This window comes from Podarcis filfolensis (assembly GCF_964270895.1).
Source record: "Podarcis filfolensis genome assembly, chromosome: 5".
Lineage (NCBI taxonomy): Eukaryota > Metazoa > Chordata > Lepidosauria > Squamata > Lacertidae > Podarcis > Podarcis filfolensis.
Window position 1 is genome coordinate 55,959,468 of NC_139608.1, and position 23,214 is coordinate 55,982,681.

Here is a 23,214-nt window from a genome sequence, read left to right on the forward strand (position 1 = left end):
AAGAAGCTAATGTTGTACTGTTTACAGTATATTGTGATCCAACTTTACAAAAAAGTAAGGGCAAAATGTATCAACTGGCATTTAGATTATAAAGAGAGATGCATGTGATGCCAACATAATGGAATCGTCATGCTTGTGTACCTGCTTGCTATTTTGACATTTTATGGCTTCTGTTTCATGCCATGGTAGGGTTTTTGGCTAAAGGTGTGAAATTCTTAACCTTATATGTATTAGAAAATTGTTGTCCTTTGAGTGTGACCAGGATGCTTGCATGCACAGCAATGATTTTCATATAGTAATATACAACCCACGAATCATTTATGGAACCTTGAGGGTGAGTAACACCCAGTAGGTGTTGGCAGCTATGCTGCAGAACCAGCTAATGTGAAACTGCCAGGCCAATATTTTCAAAAAATAAATGACACCATGGAGATGTGGTACATATATTATAAACTGTTACAGTGCCATGATATTTTGCAGTATGGCATCCATGTAGAGAGAGCTCTTGTGTTCCAGAATAAATAATATTGCCACAAAATAAGTGGCACCAGGCCAATCTTAGGATGAGTTGTCATCCTGAACAGAGAAAAATATACATTTCATTCATAGGTCTCCTCAGTTAAAACATCTGAAAACTCCCAACTACGCAAAGTATCCTTTACAACTTCGCATGTAAGCAAATGGGGAAGGAGTATAGCAAGAGTTACACTGATATGCCTCCCACTTTCCTCAAAGCTCTAAACAGCTTTAAAGATGATTGATCAGATGCTATCTTTACCGACACATCTCATCCTGGCAGGGACATGACAGAGGCATGGGCAACATCCCATGTATTCACACAGGTTGTTAAACCGATTGCCAGATGGAGGTAGAGATAGCTCAAGCCTCCAGAGACACGGTGAAAAATCTTGATGTTTTAGAGCGAAAACTAAAGTTATTTTATATTCAAGGCAAACATAAAATGTGTTTCCCTTTTCCAAATACACTGATCCTTTTTTAAAAAAACAACACCCAGCTGTATAAATGCAACCACTCATCCAATTCCTGTTGCTTTAATGCCACTTAGCTTCTTAAAATAATTTCACATCCAGGGGGGAAAAAGTAGAATGATAAAGGTGGTGTTTGCTAATCTTTAAAAGCCCATTGTAAATCCACACTGGAATGTGGTTTAGTAGCATCTTCACATGGAAAATTTATTCTGTTGAATGTTCAGCAGGTAAAAGTTGCTGAGGCTCAGAGAGAGAGCTTCTCTCAGGCCTGACAGGAGCTGAAATATTAGGATTGGCATGGCCTTTTGAAAACCACAGATAATCGTTTGCAGCTGAAGAATTTAAAGCAAAGGACCTTTCTGCATGGCTTTTGGGAAATCGCCCCAGAATGGACCGCTTGGTATTTGGATACTCGACAAATGAAGTCTGATAAATGGTATGCTTGTCAGTACTGCTTGGAATGGGTTCATGGGCCAAAAAAAGGTAGCTTTCTGAATGGTGTTGGCATGTCTCGCGTTGAAATTTCCTTAGTCCTAGTCCCTAAAAGAGATGAAAGAAAACACATATACTTCAGGTTTTTCTCACTGTTTAAGGTAGCTAACAATATACCCTAATTACAGAACCATCACAGAATGTTTTATTAGCATATTTGGGAGCGCATCTTGATAATTGAAGATAAACAATTAATTTCTAAAGATATCATTCTCATCTGATATACAGGAGAAGCGAATACACGTCAACAAACTTGAAGCACAGTTGTGTACATCACTGAATCACACATCAGGGAACCAAGGCCAATTTAATTTTCCATAGTGAAAAAAGATGTAGAGTTGCCTCACTCAGTGTGAAGTAGACACAAATATACACTGTGCGTGGAATTCAACTAATTTCTATGCAGAGTAAACCTACTGAAATGAATAGACCAAACTTAGTCATACTCATTAATTTTGATGAGTTTACTCTAAGTAGGCCTAGCATTGAACTCCACCCTACATTTTAATGCTGACCTGCTTCTACAGCAATGTGTGAGGTAGCCCTTACTGACACCATTGAGTCTGACATTTTGATCAAGGTTAGGCTGGACAGCTATATAATTCATAAAAGCAAGCATTTATTTCCATTCTTCGGATTAAGGACACTTATTGTGCACTTCTAAGAGCTATGTTAAGGGCAAGCAATCTGTCTTAAATGTTGCAACGAGACAAGATATAAACATAAATAAACAAGCAAACCCGTTAAAATTTATCACACTTTAGCATTGCATCAGACTGCTCTCTGGAGGAAGTGATGGGACCAATAAACTGAAGCTGAATACCCAAAAGACAGATGTCTTTTGGGTAGGTTGTCCTTAAAGCCAGGAATTTGGTAGATGGCCTATTATGGCGAGAGCTGCATTCCTTCTGATGGAACTTGTGCACAATATGTGGGTGTTCTTGGTCTCATCTTGGTTAGTGGAAGCTAGTGTATGGCTGATCTACTCTCTAAGGCCACTCCTGGACAGATAGCTCAGCCACAGTGACCTGGTAACTTCCAGAATACTTAATGTGCTCTACCTGGAGCTGCCTGTGAAAATGATTTGTGAACTGTAGCTGGTACAGAATCCTGTGACAATAGTATTGACTCGCTTGTCTAGTTGTACTCTTATAAAACCCATTTTGAAGAACCTACATTGGCTGCCTGTCTTATACTGAGCCAAAGTTTTGAAGCCACTTAATAACGCTCCAAATTACTGAGGACCTAGGTTCATCTTCCTGTAAACTGCACCTGGCCATTAAGATTTGCTGGGGGTGCCTACTTGTCAGACCATCTTTGAGTGAAGGTCATACCTCTACAACTAATGAAAAGGCCTTCCCAGTGGTACCTACCAAACTATGTAATGTCCTATATCTGGAAAGCTAGATGGTGCTACTACTGGTTGTAGGTACCAGCTAAAAACTTTTTAGCCCAGCTTCTAATTAAGTAGGATCTTGATGCATTAGACAAATTATTTTTCTAGCAAGGAGCAGCAGAGGTTATTCTGATTGATTTTATGTTGCTTTAATCGTTTTGTTTAAATTGCTATGTCTTATCTATGTATTTTTATCTGTTTGTCATCAGTTCTGCCTTTCACTCTTTTTTACATCAATTCTACTATCATTTGAAAGTGGGATACTACAAAAGGGAGAATGAATTTGCTCACTTGGAAAAGAGACAGCAACTCTTAAAAGAAAGAGCCCCTTGCCCCAAGCAAAAAACACAATACTTACAGAATCCAAGTACTCTCCGACATTCAATAAACAATGTCTATTATCATGGATTGAAAATGGAAATGTGTTTACTGGTTTCTAAAAATAGAAACAAGAAAAATATAATAATTGTTATGCATGTGCAGTATTGCTGTAGCTTTCATATTCAACAAAACCGAATATTACATTCATGTAAACATGCCTATATGTAATGTGTTTCTTTGTTGGTAGTTTGTTAGTAAAGAATACAGATTGATTACATTATACACTAAATTTATAAGAGAATTTAATCTCTCCTAGTCATCTACACACTTACATAAGTAACCAAACTTTTGAATTAGATCAGTTTTATTTATAGAGGCACAAATTTTTAGACAAATACCAAGATTTCTTTTAGTGCTGAGTCTACAGCTAATGAAAGCTGGACTTCAAAAGGAAACTCGTAATTGAATCAACTTGAGATTTATGAGCTCAGTGCCACCCACTGAGAAGATGCTATATATTATATGCTATATATTATATCAAATTACCGACTATATATTGAAAATGGCTAAGTCTCAAATATAGCAAGCACAAGTACACATGTTAAATTTTATTACAGTTAGTTTCCAAGTTCTGGCATCTCATATTAAGCGACAGCCAGGAAAGCTAGTCTCTAAAGATTTTCTGTGATCTAGTGAAGTGAAAGCCAACTGCCTCCTGCAGACTCAACAAAATGCAAATAAAGAACAAAACAGTTTTAAGAGTCTTAATTCGGAACTACAGAGTTAGAGGGAACCAAATAGCCAAGTAGTGCAGCACCCTGCTACAAAATCCTTAATTTGGGGGATGAAAAGAACAAACGAGACAATTTATCCAGCTCACAGCCCCTCCCATAATTTATCATGAGATGAAAGACCACAGCTAGTTTGCACTTTTATGTTTCAAAATAACTTTTAAAATGGCTGTTTCTAGCTATTTGCTATTTCTTGCTAGCAGGACCCCCCAAAAGTAAGTTTCGCCTTCTAATAAAAAATCAAAAATCATTGCAATGTATTTCCAAAACCCACTTATTCTCATTCCATTTCTTTCCCACTGAGATTGGCTGGACTGTGAGCTTGCTGTTGTAGTATATATGTATCTTGTAGTATGTGTATGTAGTCCTCTCCCTTGCAAAATGTACACTTCCATCACACAGACATTGGTACAGAGTTGGTGCATTGATGCCTCTGTGGAATCACTGATAGTGCTGTGTGAGACTTGGTTTTTCCTAGGAGGCTTGTTGCCTATGTGCTCCCCGTGTTCTATGGTCCTGTTCTATAGAACTGACTGCTATGATTAGGTTAGAACTCTCTCCTTCCCTCTGTGGTCCTGGATTTTTACCTGGCAAAAGGGATGTAGCAAATTAAGCTAGTGCCATCAGTGTTTGGAAAGCTACAGGATTCAAACTGTAGTCTGCAGGAAATATTGTAGCATGAGAAATCAATTATTGCTCTTCTATCCATTGCAATCCATGGACTTTCAGCATAGGCATGGGAGCAAGGCAGCAAGCAAGCAAGATGACTGACAACTAGATTACTGACCAGCAGGGAAGTTCTCCAGTGCTACTGGAAAGATTAATACATAAGAGAGCCAAGTGTTGAACAGCAGCCTGTCTAGATGATTGATAAGGAACAAACCCTTACAGTTGTTCCACTAACAGCTTACAGGCAGCAACTGAGGGTTTTTGTTGTAAGCAGCATTCGAAACTCCCATTGTTCTGGGCGCATTTTGCAACTGGGAATTGAATTAGCGTGAGCAATTTCCGAGCTCTGGGTGCAGTACTGCACCTAAGATTTCAGATTACAGCTGCCACTGCTGGCGCTGGGGGCGTTGGAAAAGAAATTCTTGCCGGCTCGACTTCCAAGATCACTGCAGCGTCAGGCAAGCTGATAGGTTCTGCCTCTCAGCTGGCCTTACAGAAAGGCAGCATTTTGTGGGACCTTCATAAGAATATTAAGGGTGCGCGCAAGGGAAGCATGACTATGTTTTTTGCTGTGAGGACTAGACCATGTGAAAAATGAACATAAGATTTTTGGCTGCAGTTCATTCACTTTCAGCTTTGTATTCTTGTTATAAAAAAGTGCACCTAGACATTCCGTTGTGCGCCCACAACCTAGGTTTAAGGTGCCATTTAGCTCCTAGTTTCTAACACTGGTAGTAAGACTGGCGTACTAACGAGGTCTTGATTCTAAGCATATCTTAACAATGAATTCCTGCACTGTTTAGCTTGAGCTTTCACGTTTATTCATTCCCATTTCTGTTCTTGAGATCCCAGAGAAGACTGTGAAGGGTCCAGAGCCAGGTGGTAAATTTAATTGGGATGCATCAGGTCCCCTGATTCTGCAGGTTTCCTGAACAAGTGTTTTCCTTCAGTGAAGTGTTGGGGTTTCCTACAGGAGGCCCTGACCCCTCTGGTATGTGCTGCATCTTATGAGGTTTCACTTGATTGTGGCACTGGAGGTACACTGATCTTGACATATGGAAGCTGAACTGGGCATTGCATTGTCAGCTCTTCCTGGATGATTCGTGTATGGGATTTTGTTTTTACATGTGAAGGTGTGTGGACCATCACCATGCAGTGACTTGTGCCTTCTGCGCCCATCTAATGTGGCTATGGTTGGTGCACAATAGTAACATTTCTGGGAGGGCCTGTGGCAATTTCTGGGGGGGGGCCCTGTGGCAATGGCTTCTGGTGCTGCCATGTTATCTCTTGCTTATTCATATATTATTTTGCTTTTTACTTTACTGCTGGGAGGGCAACAAAACTGCAAAGGCAGATGTTGGTTTTGCTGTAGGGTCAGTCTACTAATAACAATTCTTAAAATTTCCTAAGAAGTCAATAGCATTCCAACATTATATTTTGATTGTTTCAACTGCAAAAATGTTTGCTTATAATTGCGAATATTGTGCACACGAAAAATTTATTTATCTGAATATTGCCAGCTTCACCTATTTCAGCCTGCCAGATTGACAGAATTCCAGAAATAAAGAGTTTCTGTTCTCTAACATGCATTGGAAAGCAAAGATCAGATAACACATTTAACTGAGAAACCTTTCTTTCAGGCCCCACCTAACACTTCTCAGCATATTCTCTATTTTAGACCATGAGTCTGGTTTTACAATTTTCAAAGAAGGATCTAGGTAAACCGAAAAAAATGACAAGATCTGCTCTGCCAGCCTAGATATCTACCCTAATACCACTGTAATCGATGACCAGAATTAACTGATAGAAGATGTCAAAAATTTCAGAGATCCTTTTTTTTTTTTTTTTTTTTGATCCACCGGGTGCAGTTATATCCACGAACATTTCTAGGCCCTCTAACACATAACTAAAAGACTTATTTAAAATGTACTATGGGAAATACCAGGATTCAAAGAGCTACTTTAGGCATCCCCAAGGACTTGGGTACACCCTGGGGAATTTTTGACTTGTGCTTTTTCTTTGAACAGATCCCCATGTCATATCACAAACGGCTTTTGAAAGTCCCCTCAGTTTTAAAAACTGCCTGCTATGCAGGCTGTTTTATTTTGTTTTTTGGGAAATACAAGTATAAATGCCCCTTGGGTACATGGAACTAGTTCCACCTTTGGACCCCAGTTTATGTATGTAGTAAGTGAATTCACTCAGTCTTAATGATTAAATAATTCAGCTATACTTGAAACCATTTGCAAGACTGCAACAAAAGTAAGAACAATGTGATACAACTAAGGAAATGCTGTAGTGCTCCCTCTAAGCAAGTTAATTAATCTCACAGCTAGAGTGGTGCCTCACAGGGAGAGATTAGACAGTCAGCTGTTGCCCACAGTTAGCTTCCAGTTTCTTTTAAACTGGAGAAAAGCCTTCTCCAGCAGTTATTCAAAAATTGTTCAAGTAAAGTCAAGTCTCTCACACTGTGTTTTTGTGACATCATATACCACCTAATGGCAATCTGCTCATTCTGACATGTCTATTCTATTTTAGTTCATCATAAAAGGATCATACATACTTCTCAGAATATTCCTAAACAGTGGAAAAAAAACAAACAACAGAAATAAATAGATGTCACACTAATTAAAGCCAGATCAGAACATAATAGACCAATGGCTTAATAGCCTCTTTTAATCAGTGGCCAAAATGACAGATGGTTTAGAAATATAAATCCCCCTCCACCCTCAGACACAGATCTTTAGCTTTTTGCTCTATTCCTGTTTCTAAAACATAGTTGCTGTTACCGTGAGCTCAGCAAACACCAGACTAAGAAAGAATCCAATTAAACTTAACATGTAGTAGGTTGGAAACAAAACAAAAAAACAGTTTTTTATTCTCAAAGAGAACTATCCTGTGAAAGGTTGCATTACTTGGGTTTGATGTTCAGCAAGAGCATATTCCATTCAAGTTTTACTTCAGTTGAACAAATTCCCTTCAAGTTGCTAATTTTTCCCTTTTGAAGGATACCACTGTTGATTACAAAGTCTGCAGCTGCTTGAAGTGTAGGAAATAAAACCAAAACCTCTGGGATGTACCCTCATAGCTTCACTAAATCACTCTACTGGGAAGGAAACAGTGATATTTAACCCCATCCTTGAAATACGTTTGAAAAACACAGAAGGCATGCCTCCTAAATTAATATTACATACAGAAATAATGAGACTCATTTCTTATGTCTGTTCTTGTGCATTCAGAAAAGAGTTAGCCATCTTAATAAAATAGAATGGCACAGCCATGTATTCTTATGCTTAAAAACTTGGACTGCTGAAAGTTAGTTGTGAAATCCATCTATTTCCCTTCCTCTACATTATACAATCTACAACAAGAATGAACAGACAAATTGGTCACATAACTGAAGAACCATCTTTTCCCACATGAACCCGCTGACATTTGAGGTTCTGCTTTGGGTCCTGAGCAGAGGGATTGCTAGTCATGAGCACACCCTACTCTAGCTCCTCTTGGCTCAGCCTAGTTGGCCGGGGCATAGAATGGTTGTGAGGGAAGTTGTAAACATGGTAGCCATTGTAGCTGTAGTGCCCAAACAGCCTTCCAGAATCTTCAGACCCATGAGGAGAGAAGCCCCTTTGCTCTTTCAGGCTTTGGTGATGGGATTGGAAAGCTCTCTGTACTCTCTATCAAGGGACTCTGCCTCATACTCCTTGGCTTTCCCCTCAATCTCACTGAATTCTGAATTTCTTCAGATTCAAACCCTTCTGCAAAATCTTAATATACCTAATGTTCTCAGAGGTGGGTATCTGTATCTATAATCCAAATTGTCTTAAATACACCAATCTCTCTCTCTCTCTGCATTTCAAACATGGTAGGTAGTGACGGAAGACAGGCATCTTTGTTTTCTTTTAAGCCCCAGGTGAAAACCCAGGACTAGCTGGGGACTTTTAAGCCTCTTCACCTGCAATACTTTCCAGGAAGAAATGCTCTATTGAATTGAATATATATTGCAATAAATGGGACTTACTTCAGAGTAGATGTGTCTAAGATTGTGTTATATGTTTATGCTGGTATTTTATTATTCTCTGTCTCAACTTCTAATCTGTAGATGTTTTATTGCATGTTATTCTATTGCTTTCATTGTTTTATTCTGTAAGGCACTGTGAGAGTTTAAGCAGAAGATCAGCTAATAAATAGTATACATGCATGCATACATACATTCAGAATGCAAGGCAATCTGTGCAGCTCATATTTAAGGAAGCCCATATTTATGTGCTTTTTCCTTCATCAAATGACATTATTTCCTGGTCCATTTGTTTGCAATTATAGGTGGTTGCTTTTTTTAAAAAAAGTAAATTAATAATATTTGAAAAATAGTTTATCCTGTCTGCCATCTGTGTCTTGCAATTTGCTGCAATTATTCAAATAATTTGCAAATGTTTTTAATTATATGCAGTTAAATAAGAAAGATACCCTCTAACTGTCTAATTCTTGCTATTTGTTCAGTAATCTGAAGAATTTTTATATCCATGTAAAGCATACAAAATGGATATACTGGAAAGCAATCATAGGTCAAGAGGTTCATTGGTTTTTGTACAGTATGACTGTTATTGTGGTTTTTTTTAATTATTCCAGTTCTACAAACACAGTTGTTTTATCAATAGTGCTTTCTCTCTATTTTTCTTTTCTGTTCTGTTGGAAGAAGTGATACACCTCTCCATTTAATTTTTATGAAATCATTAACAACAACAACAAAATGAGGATGACATGGGGACGACAGGTGTACAGCACCACAATAAGGCACCTGCATCCAGCATTGAATGCACCTTATAATATACACCCTGAGAGGAGAACATGCATTGAGATAGATAGCTTATGTTAGCTCTACTAACAGCATCAGAGTTGCCTCTCTCTGGAGGTCTATATGGAGCAGTGGATTTGATTGTCTATCTGCATGTTTAATCTGTGCCTCTACCTACTTTTAACCTCTATATTTGTACATGAACTCAAATATTACAAAACCCCATAAGCTTCCAGTGATCTCCTTTCAAAGGAAACAGAACCCACATAAGCATTGTGCCCTAGAACTTCCACTGCTCAGGAAAGTTGAGGTGGACATAGCATCATGGTCATGAAAATCATATCAGTGATTGCCCAGTTCAGATGCTATTTTTATCCACATGAACCTGTGCCTGAGAAAATACAGACCAGTTTCCATGACAAAAAATATTGCCTGTACCATCTCTAAAATATTCAGATATTTAACAAGATGTTTTAATTTATAACCTAATAGATTATTTTATTAATATATATTTTTTCTTTAGATCCAGACTGCCATGCCAGTAAGATACATTAGAAGCTAGATTCTGATGGGCTTATATAATGTACTGAATAAGAGCTACTTAGAGCAGGGATGGAAGACCTGTGGCCCTCCAGATGTTTTGGGACTACAACTCCCATCATCCCTGACCACTGGTCCTGTTGGCTAGGGATGATGGGAGTTGTAGTCCCAAAACATCTGGAGGGCCAAGTTTGCCTATGCCTGCTCTAGCTGTTGTTAGACTCCTAACTCCCATCAGCCCCAAGCAGATGGCCAAAGGTCAGGGATGTTGAAAAATTTAGTCCAATAATATCTGTCTTAAGGACATAAAAAACAAAATTAAGACAGCCCTATATGAAATAAAAGTCATTTTATTACATTTTACTATCAACATGTATAATACTATAGCATATAAACTGGACAAAACTACATTTGTGCGGTCAAAAGTGAAATTGTAAGTTAAAACTTCTGTAATACTTTACAGTGTACAATTAATAACATGCAACATATGCCCAGAATATTACAAGATTAATAATATGGGTAGAAAGTTACGTTTACAGTTCTTAAAACTGAAGCTAATTTAGTTTTTTTACCTAATAAATAATCAGTCTAGCAAGTAGTCACAAACATTCATACATCAAATTGACACTCATGAATGCAAGAATGTTTACTGACCTTCTCCCGAACTTTGTACATCTGTGGCAATCTATTGTTGATTTGATTAGTAGCTTCTAAATTTAGTATCTGTTTTTGCATAGAGGCTGTAAGAGATTCAGGAAATATTTGCAGCTTTCCAGACTGTGCAAACTGTGAAACATAAAAAAGAAACAAAAATATAAAGAAAACATAAAAACATAACAAAATATAAAAAGTAGAAGCAAGTTTGTATTATTTGTATTGCAGCAACACCTAGAGGCTCCATTAAGAAGCAAGAATCCCACTCTACTTTCACTTAACAAACCAAATATCAAATGCAAAATAAAATATAATTCCTGTTTTCAAAGCTTGGGTAGGTAATTTAAATATATGGATGAAAGCAGTAGAACGCACATAAATTTCATAATAAATGGCAAGCCTATTCAATTGGCAGGGCTGCAATTCTGGTCCACTCTAGTGGAAGAGTGACCTTAAGTAGGAACAGGGTTTTCAATGTTATTGCAGTGTACACATGTTTCAGGAGAGATCCAGACAGTGATGTCATAAACCTGCTCTGCATATTATTAACCGCTTCAGGATGAACTGAAGAATCGATACTAGAGCTAAGAACACTTCCTTGTACTGTCACTTCAGTTTAGAACTTCAAAATATTTTCCCAAAGGGTAGCCATGTTAATAACTTGCAGCAACAACAAAAATCAAAAACTCTTATGGCACCTTAAAGACTAACAAATTTATTATGGCAGAAGTTGTCATGGACACTTCAGATGCTGTTATGCTTCTGTCCATTATATGACTGCCAGCAGTGACAAAGGTAATGAGGTGTTTTCTCGGCAAATGGGGGGGGGGGGGAAAGAGCAGCATACTAACTGGGCAGTAAAATTTTGGAGAAGACAAATATTTAGACAAGTAAACCTGGGTGTTAGCAGGGGAAGAGAAAAAATAGAAATGCACCCAAAAAGGGAGGGGGGTTGCTTTGTGTGTGTTGTTGTTATTAGGGGAAAGGGTGCACCTTTGATAAGATTATTGTAGAAAATACAGCTGTAGAAACCAGTCTAAGAAATCCTTGACTTTCATGATGACAACAAATCCAAAGCAACCACCAACACTTGATTTCTTACAGGATTTGTCCACACTTCCATTTATCCTGTAAAGGTAAAGGGACCCATGACCATTAGGTCCAGTCGTGGCCGACTCTAGGGTTGCGGCGCTCATCTCGCTTTATTGGCCGAGGGAGCTGGCGTACAGCTTCTGGGTCATGTGGCCAGCATGACTAAGCCGCTTCTGGTGAACCAGAGCAGCACACGGAAATGCTGTTTACCTTCCTGCCAGAGTGGTACCTATTTATCTACTTGCATTGGCATGCTTTCGAACTGCTAGGTTGGCAGGAGCAGGGACCAAGCAACGGGAGCTCACCCTGTTGCGGGGATTCGAACCGCCAACCGTCTGATCGGCAAGTCCTAGGCTCTGTGGTTTAACCCACAGCGCCACCCGTGCCCCTTTTGTTATTGTTATTACCTGTTATTGTTATTACCTGTCCCTTATTTAAAGGAATGGTTCCTTATATTGGTGAAGGTAAGGCTGGACTTTGGGGCCCCAAAGTCTAGGGCCTCACAGCCCAGAGGGCCCTGAATGACAATCCAGAAAATGGCAGAGTGATGAAGATAATGGCAAACAGGCCCCACATCAACCCCTGGATGAGCATGTGGGTATCAGGGCACAGCAAAGCAGATACTCATAGCTGCAGGTGGCACCCCATCCTGTCAGAGGTAGCCAGTTATATACATGGTTACATATTCTCATTTCATTACTTTTACTTTAACATTATAGTATCCCTTTCTGCAACAAAAGGATGCTTGTTTCCAATAAAGTGTGTTTAGCGTCAGAGCAAATTGAATTTATATACTGCCCTATACCCAGAAGTCTCAGGGCTGTTCAAAGAACTGTCAGCCAAGGTGGTGCTACAATTTAAAGCGAGTTCAAAATGCAAAACTGCACAAGTTCATAGTATCATTGGGGGTTTTTTAGATCAGGGTCTGCACATGAATTTTGCTCTAACTTAACAGGAATGTAGAAGTCCGTGGATTGGTGTATTCGTTTGAAAATAAATGTTGTGTGCTTAAATTTCACACCTTTAAGTAATATACATGGCCTTATAAAACCGCCACACACACCCCGCCCCCCAAGACCGTTATAGGTGAAGGTCTAAGTACTTAGCTGCACTACTCCATCCTTGTTTCCTAGTGGAATTTAGCACTAAGACGAAATAAGCAACAGGCTGCAACCTGAGACGTTGGGCTATGCCTTTCTCTCCCTTCCCTTCACACACAAACACCCGCCGCCGACCGGTGAAGAGAAAGGAGGCAGCCAACGCCAGCAGAGCTGCTCAGAGGCTCCTTCTCTAAGGGCTTCGCCTTACCCAGGCGCCATCCCGCGCGGTGCTGGGGTTGGCCCGCCTCCCCTTGGGCATGGCCTCCCCACGACCCAGCGCGCCCCGAGTCCTGCTGTAGTCTGGCGGGGTTCAGCTCCGCGAGGGAGCCGGAAGGGAGAGCGGCCCCTCCAGGAGGCTGAGGCGGCTCTCGTTGCCATGGTCACTACTGTCTAGCTCACGTCTTCTGCGCCGGGGACTCCCTCCATCACCCACCCTACACGCGGCCGGGTGGAGAAACGCCCTCCGTAGCTCGCCCAGCAATGAATTATTTCAAGAAAGGCCAGCGCCTCTTCTCTTTATTAGTTTCCCGGCTTTTAAGAGGCAGCACTGACTTCGACTAGGCACACTGGAAGTTGAAACACGCAGATTTATAATTTATTGCCACACCGACGCGGGTGGATTTAGAAGCGGAGGGGTGGGTGAGAGCCCGGGGGAAGGGTCTCCTTCATTCATCTGAATAGGGGAGCGGGCGAACCTCGCATTCAATGCATTAGCCACATCTTTTAGCATCTCTTTACACAGCTGAATGCAAAGAACCACGAGGGCTAACCGCATGCATATGAATTGCAGTTTGTTGACAGATGGACTGGGGAGTAGACCCAACTGCTGTGAAAGTTTTCACGCATGCAACCCTGCTCTGCATGCAAAACATTCATGTTTAGAGCTCACTGAAACCACAGAGAAGTGCAGCTAGCCCAGCCCTTTACTCAAAAGCATAACGATTGGACCCTCACTTCATTTGTAAGGGAAGGACCTGTGCTAGAGCACCTGCTTTGCAGCGCTCGGAGACTGTAACCCCTGGAGAGGGTGTGCGGACAGTACAAAGCTGGGTAGTCCAATGGGCTGCCCTTCTGACACTCCTAACTAGCCAGTTTGGCGTGGCCTTGGATATTACATGTTTGGGGGTGAGTGGTTGAGAATCCACCATGCACTGTCTCAGCACAAGGCGGCACTTCTTTCATTCGCCCAATTTCACAGAAGATCCCCCCCACACAAGAAATGATATAGAGAGCGAGCATTAATTATTTCCACTTAAAATTTGAACACACACAAGCTCTGTGGGCAGAAGGCACAGGTGGAATCAACCTCACTGCTGCTCAGCCCATAGCAGCCTTTACAGTTTCCCCTTCAAATCTACATTTCCCAGGATTCATAGGAGTGTCTTGGGTTTGAGTTCTGGAAAAAAACTACTAAGAAGCAACCACTGTCAATTGGCGAGGCTCCAATTTTGAGCCTACTACAATTGAGCTTTTGGCTCCGCCTCCACGTTTTAACCAATCCTCTCTCTCCGAACCAAACTGAGAGTTGATCCGCTCCCTAAGAGATCTCGCGAGAGTTCTTTCACGCGAGCCTGCCCTCTGTTGTTTAGTGAGTAGCCTAGCAAGGAAACGAAGTTAGCGCAGCGACGGAAGGGAGGGGGCGGAGCGTAGGTGTGCGTGGTAGCGTCGAGCTCTTTCCGGTTTTCTTCCTAGGTCGCCGGAATCTCCTCTCAGGGAAGCCAGTGAACTTCCGGTTGTCACGGCGGTCGCCGCTGCCGAAGGAGCGAAGCGAATGGGGGACCCCCGGGGAGCAGGGGCTGAGTCGGGCCTAGCGGGGAAAAGCGACCCGGGGGCACCCTCGCCTGGCCCGGCGTCGCTGAAGGGGGAGCGAGAAGAGCCGAATCAGGTACCCTCACTCCGCGTAGGCGGCTGTTGACCTTTACGCGCGCGCGCTCCCACACAGCGCACCCTCCCTGGCCTCGGTGCTTTCGGTGTCTCCCCGCCATAGTCACTTACCCACGTTGCCAAATTCACGTGGAACCCGCGTGTGGGACCCTCCCCCCCCCCGTCGCTGTCTTAAAGGAAAGGAGAGGGGGCAATGCTTGAATTTCTCCTCACACGCTTCGAGTTCAAGGTTGGGACCCTCCTGGGAGAGAGAGAGAGTTGAAGTCAGAGTTCACTTTCAGCTCTGCCTCCAAATAAGCGAAGTGACGAATTTCTAATGCCGTCTCTCCCTGCCACCCCTTTCGTGTCTCCCGCCCCCTTTTCCTGTCATGGTTCCCCTTGTACCGTTTTTGAGTTCACTTCTGGCAGCTGGTAAGTGGGTAAGAGTAGGAAGGGGGATGCTGTGAAAGGACCGATACCGAATGGTCAAAAGAATACACAGCGATTGTGTAACAAAACTGTTCCTTTTAAAGACGGAGCTATTTTTGTTCTGTAGCCCTGTGAGTGTACTAAATGGCATTCCTGAAATGGCTTTAGGTGCGTCTTGGTGGTTGTCCCTGCTTTGCTCATTGTAATCTTGCATTGTGATTAGTAGACACACAGCACAGTGGCCATAGCACTATGTTATAGCTGTCAACCTTCCCCTCTTTTGCGGGAAATTCCCTTGTTCCAGCACCGTTTCCCGCTGCTATCCCGGATTGTTAGATATCCCGTAGACTGCCCCCGGGCCAGGTGAGGCTGCTGATCCCTTATTTTCAAATCTGAAAGTTGACAGCTACGCACTATGTAGGGCACCTCATGTTGGGGAGGCGGTTTTGCCATGTTTGCCCTCTCCCCACCCCTGAAAGGTCTTACTTCCTTAGGGAAGTTTGGTGCCATACAGGCCCATAGCAGCTGGAGGTGCAGGGCAGCCTTGCCAAGGAGTTAGGCTCATGGGTTAGCTTCTTTATTGAAGGTTGTGACTCGCATCACTTAGCTGAACAATACGATTGGAATGCCTACGTAACATCTTTTCACCACTGTACATTGGTGAATGCATGAAATCTTTCTGAGGTTGCACAAATAACAACCGCTCTCTTCATTATTGGTTTGATGAGGACCTTTCTACTTTGTATTTTGTGGGGGATCTTTTTACGAAAGAAGGAAGCGCTGTGAAATGGAAACACTAAATTATTATGTGTTGGGGTGTCCTTGCCTTAGTTCAGCACTCACCAGACAAGGGAGTTAAAGGCATTCCTACAGGGGATGAGTTTTCTCTGAACCTTGGAGTGAGAGTGATTTGTGTGGGTTTCTCATAGACTTTGAATGGCTGCAGTGGGTCACTCTTGTTCCACCCACATACTATAAATTATTGCTTCTTTAGGTGCAAAGTACACAAGAAAGGAGATCATGAGAAAATTTGGTGTGCACCATTTCTCAAATGTAGTTGTAGGAAAACATGATACATTCATACAAAGCTGCCTCTAAACCATGGGTAGGCAAACTAAGGCCTGGGGGCAAGATCACCCAATCACCTTCTAAATCCAGCCCGCGGACGGTCCTGGAATCAGCGTGTTTTTACATGAGTAGAATGTGTGCTTTTATTTAAAATGCATCTCTGGGTTATTTGTGGAGCATAGGAATATGTTCATTCCCCACCGCCAAATATAGGCCGGCCCCCCCACAAGGTCTGAGGGACATTGGACCAGCCCCCTGCTGAAAAAGTTTGCTGACCCCTGATCTAAACTTTAAAAAACAAGCCATTATAAATATAGTTGGTAGATTGTCTGGGCAGAGTTTGGGCATGCAGGACTTTTTATTGAATGGGAAAATATAATACAAGCAGGATGTTATAATACCTGTAATTGTACTCTGATCTCCTTATTCTAACCAAACTATTTATTGTTTGTGCAAACTAGGGTTCTGTGCTGTTTCTTGGGGGCAATGAAGTGAAGAGCAGTGCTGTGGTAAAGTATTCATCTGCTCCACCACAAGCAGCATTTGCCCGCCTTCAAGAGAAGACTGATCTGAAACTTCCGCCAGCGAATTGGTTACGTGAAAGTGCCAAACTGGGACCAGCAGGGGCAACTATTCTTGGTAATAGCAAGAAGGGCAAGCCATTTTCAAGGTAAATATTGGAAATATTATTTATCCCCACTCAGCCTATAGAAAAGTTGCCCAAGTTTTATTAAAAGCAAATAATGAAATGATGGGTGTGGGTGTGGGTGTGGCTGGAATGTGGTTTGTGGGTTGTTGTTGTTGTTTTGCTTTTGTTGTTTTTAAGGGATGGCATCCAATTTCGTTGCACTTGTGCAATGTTGCACGTGTGTAATGACAATAAAGAATCTATCTATCTATCTATCTAAATACTACTTAAAGAAATGTGACAAGTTAGTCAGAGTACTTAACTATTAAAAAAATGATAACATACATACTTTCATAAAATCAAAATATCAAACATTTTAATTTTCTTATTTTTTTAAAAAATGAAGCTAGTTAGGTAGTATTTGTGTATCCTATTTCCTATCAACTATTTGGCAAGGGAAGCTTTTCTTTTCATTTACAAAAGAGTCTGTGAATCCAGCAGATGCTTTTGCTTACAGAATTATGGAGAAGCTATTTTTACTGCTCCCTGTGGCATCACACTTTGTTCCAGAAAGTCCTCAGGTCCTCTGACCCAAGTGATTTTGGCAAAAATATCATTTTACCCTTTCATGAGTTGAGTTCCACTCAAGGATATCTGGATCCAACACTAAGAGAGAGGAAAATCTTGCTATGTAATAGATTTGTAATGATGATTTGACATGTACCTATAAATATATTTATTTATACAGTACTTTAATACAATTCTGCTTCAATAGAATGCAATTCTAGTTACTTTTAATGTTACACTTTACATTTTTTATTTTTAAAAATAGCTTTGGCATGGCGTACGATTTTATTGACTCAATTGGAAATGATGTGGATGTTGTATCTGATTCTGAGGTATGTATACATTGCAAATAAAGACTTAACTCAAAGTTGTTATTAATGAAATTAAGTTTTTTAAAGTTCTTACCCTTGCAAAAGAGAGCCCTTTGATGAATAGCCATAATGAACTGGGTTGTGAGTTTGATAATTATATGCTTTACTTTTATTCAACAATTTTACCTGCATTAATGTATCGTATCAGCAAGCTCAAAATGTGCTGACAGCATGAAAGGTGTACTTATGTCAGTATTGAGATTTTATATTGCTTTTTAGAAGAATAGTGGTGTAGTGCATGGCATTTAATTTAAGAATGCGTAAGTGTCATCTATTATACAATGGGTTGGATACAAAAGTGCCATTCTGTTCATTCAAGGGGCTTGCATCAAGCAAAGCTTCTGTAAATAGAAGTGTACGTGTTGGTGATGTTTGTGATTCCTCCTTCTGTCTGCATTCTCCCGTATCACTTTACCAGGTGAGGATTAGAAGATTACAGACAGGAGGATTAGAAACTCTTCTTTCCCCACCCATCAAAAGTTGATGCATCAGTTTTTCAACTCTGACATTACCTCACCCCAAACCATGGTTTGACCTCTCTCATATTCCGACAAGCTATGTTTCATGGCTGCTTTTTTTTACTTCATTTTTAATTTGATCAGCACTCCAGCAAGGACACATAACTGTCATCTGCCAACTCAGACATCCTGTCAAACCATAGTTAATTGAAGTATATTTGGATAGGGTGGGTGGGACAGAGAAGAGTAAATTCTGTTGCATGAGCAGAAGTCCACTCATCGGACACTGGAGATCTTCTACTGTCTGTTTCTGGTTTGCCAATTGATTTCCATATTGCCAGTTTGATTGAGATATATCAGAGCAGCCCAACTTTTTATACCAAGTGGGCCGCAAGAGTACTTTGACATAGAACCTGCAGGCCACACACTACCTTGTTGTGAGTGGAGGAGTGTGTTGCAATGGCAGCTTTGACACCCCACCCCCCAGGCTGTGTGTGTGTGAAATGTTGCTGAGGGCCGCCAAAAAGGCACGCGGTCCTTCAGCCACACATTGAACCACCCTAAGATACAGTGGTACCTTGGTTCTCGAACCTAATCCACTCTGGGAGTCTGTTCGACTCCTGAAACCATTCAAAAACCAAGGCACGGCTTCCGATTGGCTGCAGGAGCTTCCTGCACTCAAACGGAAGCCGTGTCGGAAGTTCAGCTTCCGAAAAATCTTTGCAAAACTGAAACACTTCCAGGTTTGCGACATTCGGGAGCCAATTTGTTTGGGAGCCAAGTCGTTCGAGTACCAAGGTATCACTGTATATGATTTGATAACTGTGGTCTAAGGTTGATGCTTTTATTAAATGTATTACTGTCCATTTTGACCCATGTAGAAAATGTACTTTAATGTTTGAAAATGAACGGAAAGGTTTGTCTATCTTTCACTCTGCAGAATATTAAAAAGCTTCTTAAGATACCATACAGCAAATCTCATGTCAGTATGGCAGTACACCGGATTGGGAGGACTCTCTTACTAGATGATCTAGATATTCAAGAGCTCTTTATGAGATCATCACAGGTGATAAACTTTGTCGTAGTTATTTCTTTGGCCGTATAGTGTTTCTATTTCTTGTTTAATGTTGCCTTTTCCCTCAAGGACATTATAGGAATTATGGTTGTGTAGCTATCTGCTTAGCAATACAATAGCTATGCTAGAGAGTTTGATACATCTTGGATTATGACCCAGAAAATGTCCATCAGTGCTTGATCTTCATAGAGCCACTTTGTTTTACATTTAGTACTGTTTCTTAAAATGGAATGCAAGTATCATGTTCTTTGAAATATACACTAAAACAATTATTTAAGAACTTAGGTGTTGAAGTTGTAAAAATGTAACTCTTTAAAATAGGTATGAAATGCTTTATTTTATACAATATCCTATTCATTGACTATCTTTAGTCAGGTAACTAAAACACTTTACAATATTAATTGTATGCTTTTTTATTTATATTACTTAGACTGGAGATTGGACATGGTTAAAGGAATTCTACCAGAGATTAATAGATCAGAAGTGGCAACGAAAGAAGAAGAGCAAAGAACACTGGTACCAGAAAGCTATACTTTCCAAATTTTTATACTACAGGTATCTTTTGTAATTTTCCCCCATAAACTCTGTTCTGTTTTATCAAAATTAATTGATCTGCTTTGTGTTTTTCCTGGTATGTGTCTACACCTGAAGTAAAAACAAGTTTTTCAAAACTTGTGCCACAAGTCTTTTTGCTACAGAAGACTAATATGGCTGGCCCTTTGGAATTTAGCAACCAGTTCATTGTTCTTGAACATTAGCTGAAATGCAGACAAAAGCAAGTTCAAAGTGATCTTCTTGACTCATTCCTCGCGGTTTGCCACTAGAGATCATTCCCCATCCTCAAGGGGGGGGCCTTCATTTTTGTCTTTCACAATGTATATTGTTGTAGGCTGCTGTGGATTTCTTGGGCGGGGGGGCAGAATATAAACTTTTAAAAGAAGATTGGAGAAGTGCAAGGGCCTGCTGCAAAAGGGAGAGCTTAAAATGCCCATGAGTGTGCAGGTGTTTGAAACTGCGTGGTAAAAAATGGGGGGCTTTAAAATGTCAGGTTTTGAACATGATTTATTTTTAATTCCATTTTTTCCCTAAGGGAATTAAATGATCTTGAGTTAGGGCTGAGCAGTGAGATGGCCAGGTTTGCTGCTGATGCCACATTATTCAGGATGGTAATAACCAAAAGGGGATTGTAAGGAGCTCCAAAGGATATCAATAGGCATCAAGAGGAAAATGTGTTCATTGTCAGTGAGTGTAAAGTGATATATATTTGGGTAACCTCCGCCCCCAATTCACATATACCCTGAAGGGGTCTGAGCTAGCAGCGGTTGTGGTAGAAAGCTCAGTAAAAAGATTGAACCATGTGTGACAGCTATGAAAATAGCAAAGTCCATATTGTTGTTGGTGGTTAATTTATATACTGCTTAACTACCAAGGTGGCTTCCATGCAGTTTACAGAATAAAATCAATTATAAAAATGGTATGGACATAATTTAAACACAAGATAAAACAATTTTATCACAACATTAAAATGAACGTCCACAAGTAAAATGTGCAGAAAAACAGCACAGCAATTAAATCTGTTAAAACAGCAATTAAAAAAAGGAGGGTCAGGTCAGGAAATGTTGAGGATAAATAAGGAAAGGTTGTAGGAAACAGATCAGGATGTTTAGTGTTGGCCATTATTTTAATAACAAATAAAAGAAATCAAATAAGGAACTCTCAATATTTGACATCTCTTAGCTTTTTTCAGAATTGTTTGCACTCAAAAGATATACTACTATATTTGGGCTTACCTGTATCATGAATCATTGCATTATGCTGCTGTGATCTTCATCTGTACTATACTACAGTTGTTTTCTTTTATTTTCTTTTTTGTAAAATTTAAATTTAAGAATATACCACATAGGGGCGAAAACAAATACTGTACTGACAGACACATTGGGTGGCCAAAAGCCCCAATGTTGCTGTTCTCTGCTTCCGGAAATCAAAATAGATGATAGCAAATAATAAGATGCGAAAAGAGTCCCAGATGTGTTTGATTTTGATATCATATTAATAGTAACAATAAACAAATACTTAATGTTAAATGGTACGGGTTGAGAAGTTTCTGATTAAAATTGTAATGTCTGTTTTGTTAGCATCAATGGTGATGGAGCTGCTCAGCCTGTTCCTCCTGAAGAGCAACATCAGGAAGAAACAACTGAAGATCAAACTGCCGAAGCAGGACGGGTTTCTTGGCCAGCCCCTTTTGAAATGCCTTCCTCACTTTCTGAAGATGCAAGTGCTTCTAATCAGGTTAATTTGGCAGGTGCCTTACTTAGAAAAGCAGTCTTGATGCTTCATAGGCATGCTTGTAAAGATGGTGGCAATATACTAAAAGGAAGAGTAAACAATTATTTTGCAGTGCCCAGTCCAAACACTGTAAAATAGTTTCCCATGAAATCTTAATTTACTTTACATAAACAGTTACTATTCAGAAGGGGTCAGGTGGTACGAAACTGAGAGCGAATATTTAGAGTGCAATCTTGCATATATGGTTCACCAGGGTTCAGCATTGCTGTGCACCTATGGAGGCTTTATTGCGAGCCTGTGACTCTACTGTCTTAGCTGCCACCGCTGGCTGTTCCTGCCTTTGTGGTGATTGTGTTTGGGCCTAACTTCTGTCCTCTGCTCCCATCAATGTGTGTATTGCCCATGGTGGTGACAGTGGCTCCTCCAGTTCTTCCCCCTGCACATCTTCCTGAGCAGTAGAGGGTAAGCAGTAGTAGCTGCTGCTGCTGCCGCCATTATTTCATCTGCCACTGAATCAGTCGTGGTGGCTGTTAGAAGCAGAAGCAGCTATCACTTGAGAGGGAGCATGGATGGCTTCTGCTAGTCACTATTGCTGGTTACCTGTTTGCCAAAGTAAGCTAGTGATTTCCTACTGTCTTCCTCTGTTGATGGTAATGGTTGCTCCTTGCAGGAGACATTTTCACGGTCCACTTTGGTGGCTGTTTGGCGGCAAGCAACAGTTGCAGCTGCCTGCCTCTGTCCATGGGGAGAGGGAACACAACAAACCCTGATGCTAGTCCTGAATGCACACATAGTTGTGGGAAAGTCCTGTTGAAGTCACTGTGAAGTACTTCTCAGTTAGCATGCTTTGGATTGTACTGTTTATGGTTTGGTTCGAATGCGTTTCAGCACAGATGACAAAGCTTGTTGATCAGTTTTCTCACATAGAAAAAAAGTTGTGAGAGAAGACTTGAGAAAGACGGACTCTGCTTTCTGTTGTGGTGCAGTTGGAGTTGACGTTTGTTGCTTTTTTGTTTGTTTGTTTGGCACAACTGGCTCAAACTAGATTTTGAGTAATACTTTTACCAGAGCTATATGAGGGTTTTATACAACTTTTTCCTTTTGCCAGAAGCAAATATAATTTGCAGGCACAGGGACTTCTTCAGAATGGATTAAGCTTGCCAAACTGCAGGTCTGGGAGCTTCTGTTGGAGAGATAAAATAAATTCCTCCATAACTCTTATTAGGGAAATGCCTTTATCAGGCCCACTAAAGGTGTAAGATCCATATTAGTTTCATTTTGGGGTGGCGGGGAAAGCAGTTGGTTGTTTGTTTCTTATCTTTAAATAATTGAAAGCTGGCTAAGTGTTGTATGTACTCTTTAGAAAACTTTGAATCTTCAAACTAGCCAGAAGTCTTTCCAGTACTTGTTTGTGTTGGGAGGACACATCCTCCAAAATGTATTACAGGATCAAGCTGTCCCTATGCTGTCTGTTGAACAGCTCTGAAGGATTTCCCCCCTCAAGCAGAGTAGCATATGATTTTTTTAAAAAAAAAGTCAAATGAAACTTTAATCTTTTTAAAAAAATCAACCACTTCTAATCTTTAACAAATAAAAAATAAAAAATTCAGAAATCTTCAGTGCTCTA

General features: G+C 40.7%; 2 protein-coding genes across 7 annotated transcripts in view; one reads left to right on the forward strand and one right to left on the reverse strand.

Moving 5' to 3' along the window:
- Nucleotides 1-1,036: 1,036 nt before the first annotated feature.
- Nucleotides 1,037-13,200, reverse strand: TEX36 (testis expressed 36). The gene is made up of 4 exons (XM_083617085.1): nucleotides 13,048-13,200; nucleotides 10,648-10,779; nucleotides 3,236-3,313; nucleotides 1,037-1,529 (listed from the first exon to the last, which is right to left on the reverse strand). Exons 1-4 carry the CDS (start codon nucleotides 13,096-13,098, stop codon nucleotides 1,194-1,196), a joined length of 597 nt encoding a protein of 198 aa, XP_083473211.1. The 5' UTR covers nucleotides 13,099-13,200; the 3' UTR covers nucleotides 1,037-1,193.
- Nucleotides 13,201-14,443: 1,243 nt separating this feature from the next.
- Nucleotides 14,444-23,214, forward strand: part of EDRF1 (erythroid differentiation regulatory factor 1) — a 31,980-nt gene continuing 23,209 nt past the window's right edge. For 4 of the 6 annotated variants that reach the window (XR_014548914.1, XR_014548915.1, XM_083616842.1 and 1 more), the window contains exons 1-6: nucleotides 14,444-14,724; nucleotides 16,661-16,869; nucleotides 17,660-17,726; nucleotides 19,164-19,289; nucleotides 19,729-19,853; nucleotides 21,434-21,590. Coding sequence is in view for 4 of the 6 variants with exons in the window: in XM_083616842.1 (XP_083472968.1) it covers nucleotides 14,611-14,724; nucleotides 16,661-16,869; nucleotides 17,660-17,726; nucleotides 19,164-19,289; nucleotides 19,729-19,853; nucleotides 21,434-21,590 (798 nt within the window). In the remaining 2 variants the exon portion in view is untranslated. The remainder of the gene's footprint in view (nucleotides 14,725-16,660; nucleotides 16,870-17,659; nucleotides 17,727-19,163; nucleotides 19,290-19,728; nucleotides 19,854-21,433; nucleotides 21,591-23,214) is intronic. The other 2 variants (XM_083616843.1, XM_083616845.1) reach the window with 1 other exon arrangement.

What these genes read in the sequence shown, in the direction of transcription:
- TEX36 (XM_083617085.1), bottom strand. Translation starts at nt 13,098, where the DNA reads ATGCCCAAGGGGAGGCGGGCCAACCCCAGCACCGCGCGGGATGGCGCC. An exon ending in CCGCGCGGGATGGCGCCTGG is followed by an intron (nt 10,780 to 13,047) that starts GTAAGGCGAAGC and finishes TATGTTTCACAG; the next exon opens with TTTGCACAGTCTGGAAAGCT. An exon ending in TCGGAGAGTACTTGGATTCT is followed by an intron (nt 1,530 to 3,235) that starts GTAAGTATTGTG and finishes CATCTCTTTTAG; the next exon opens with GGACTAGGACTAAGGAAATT.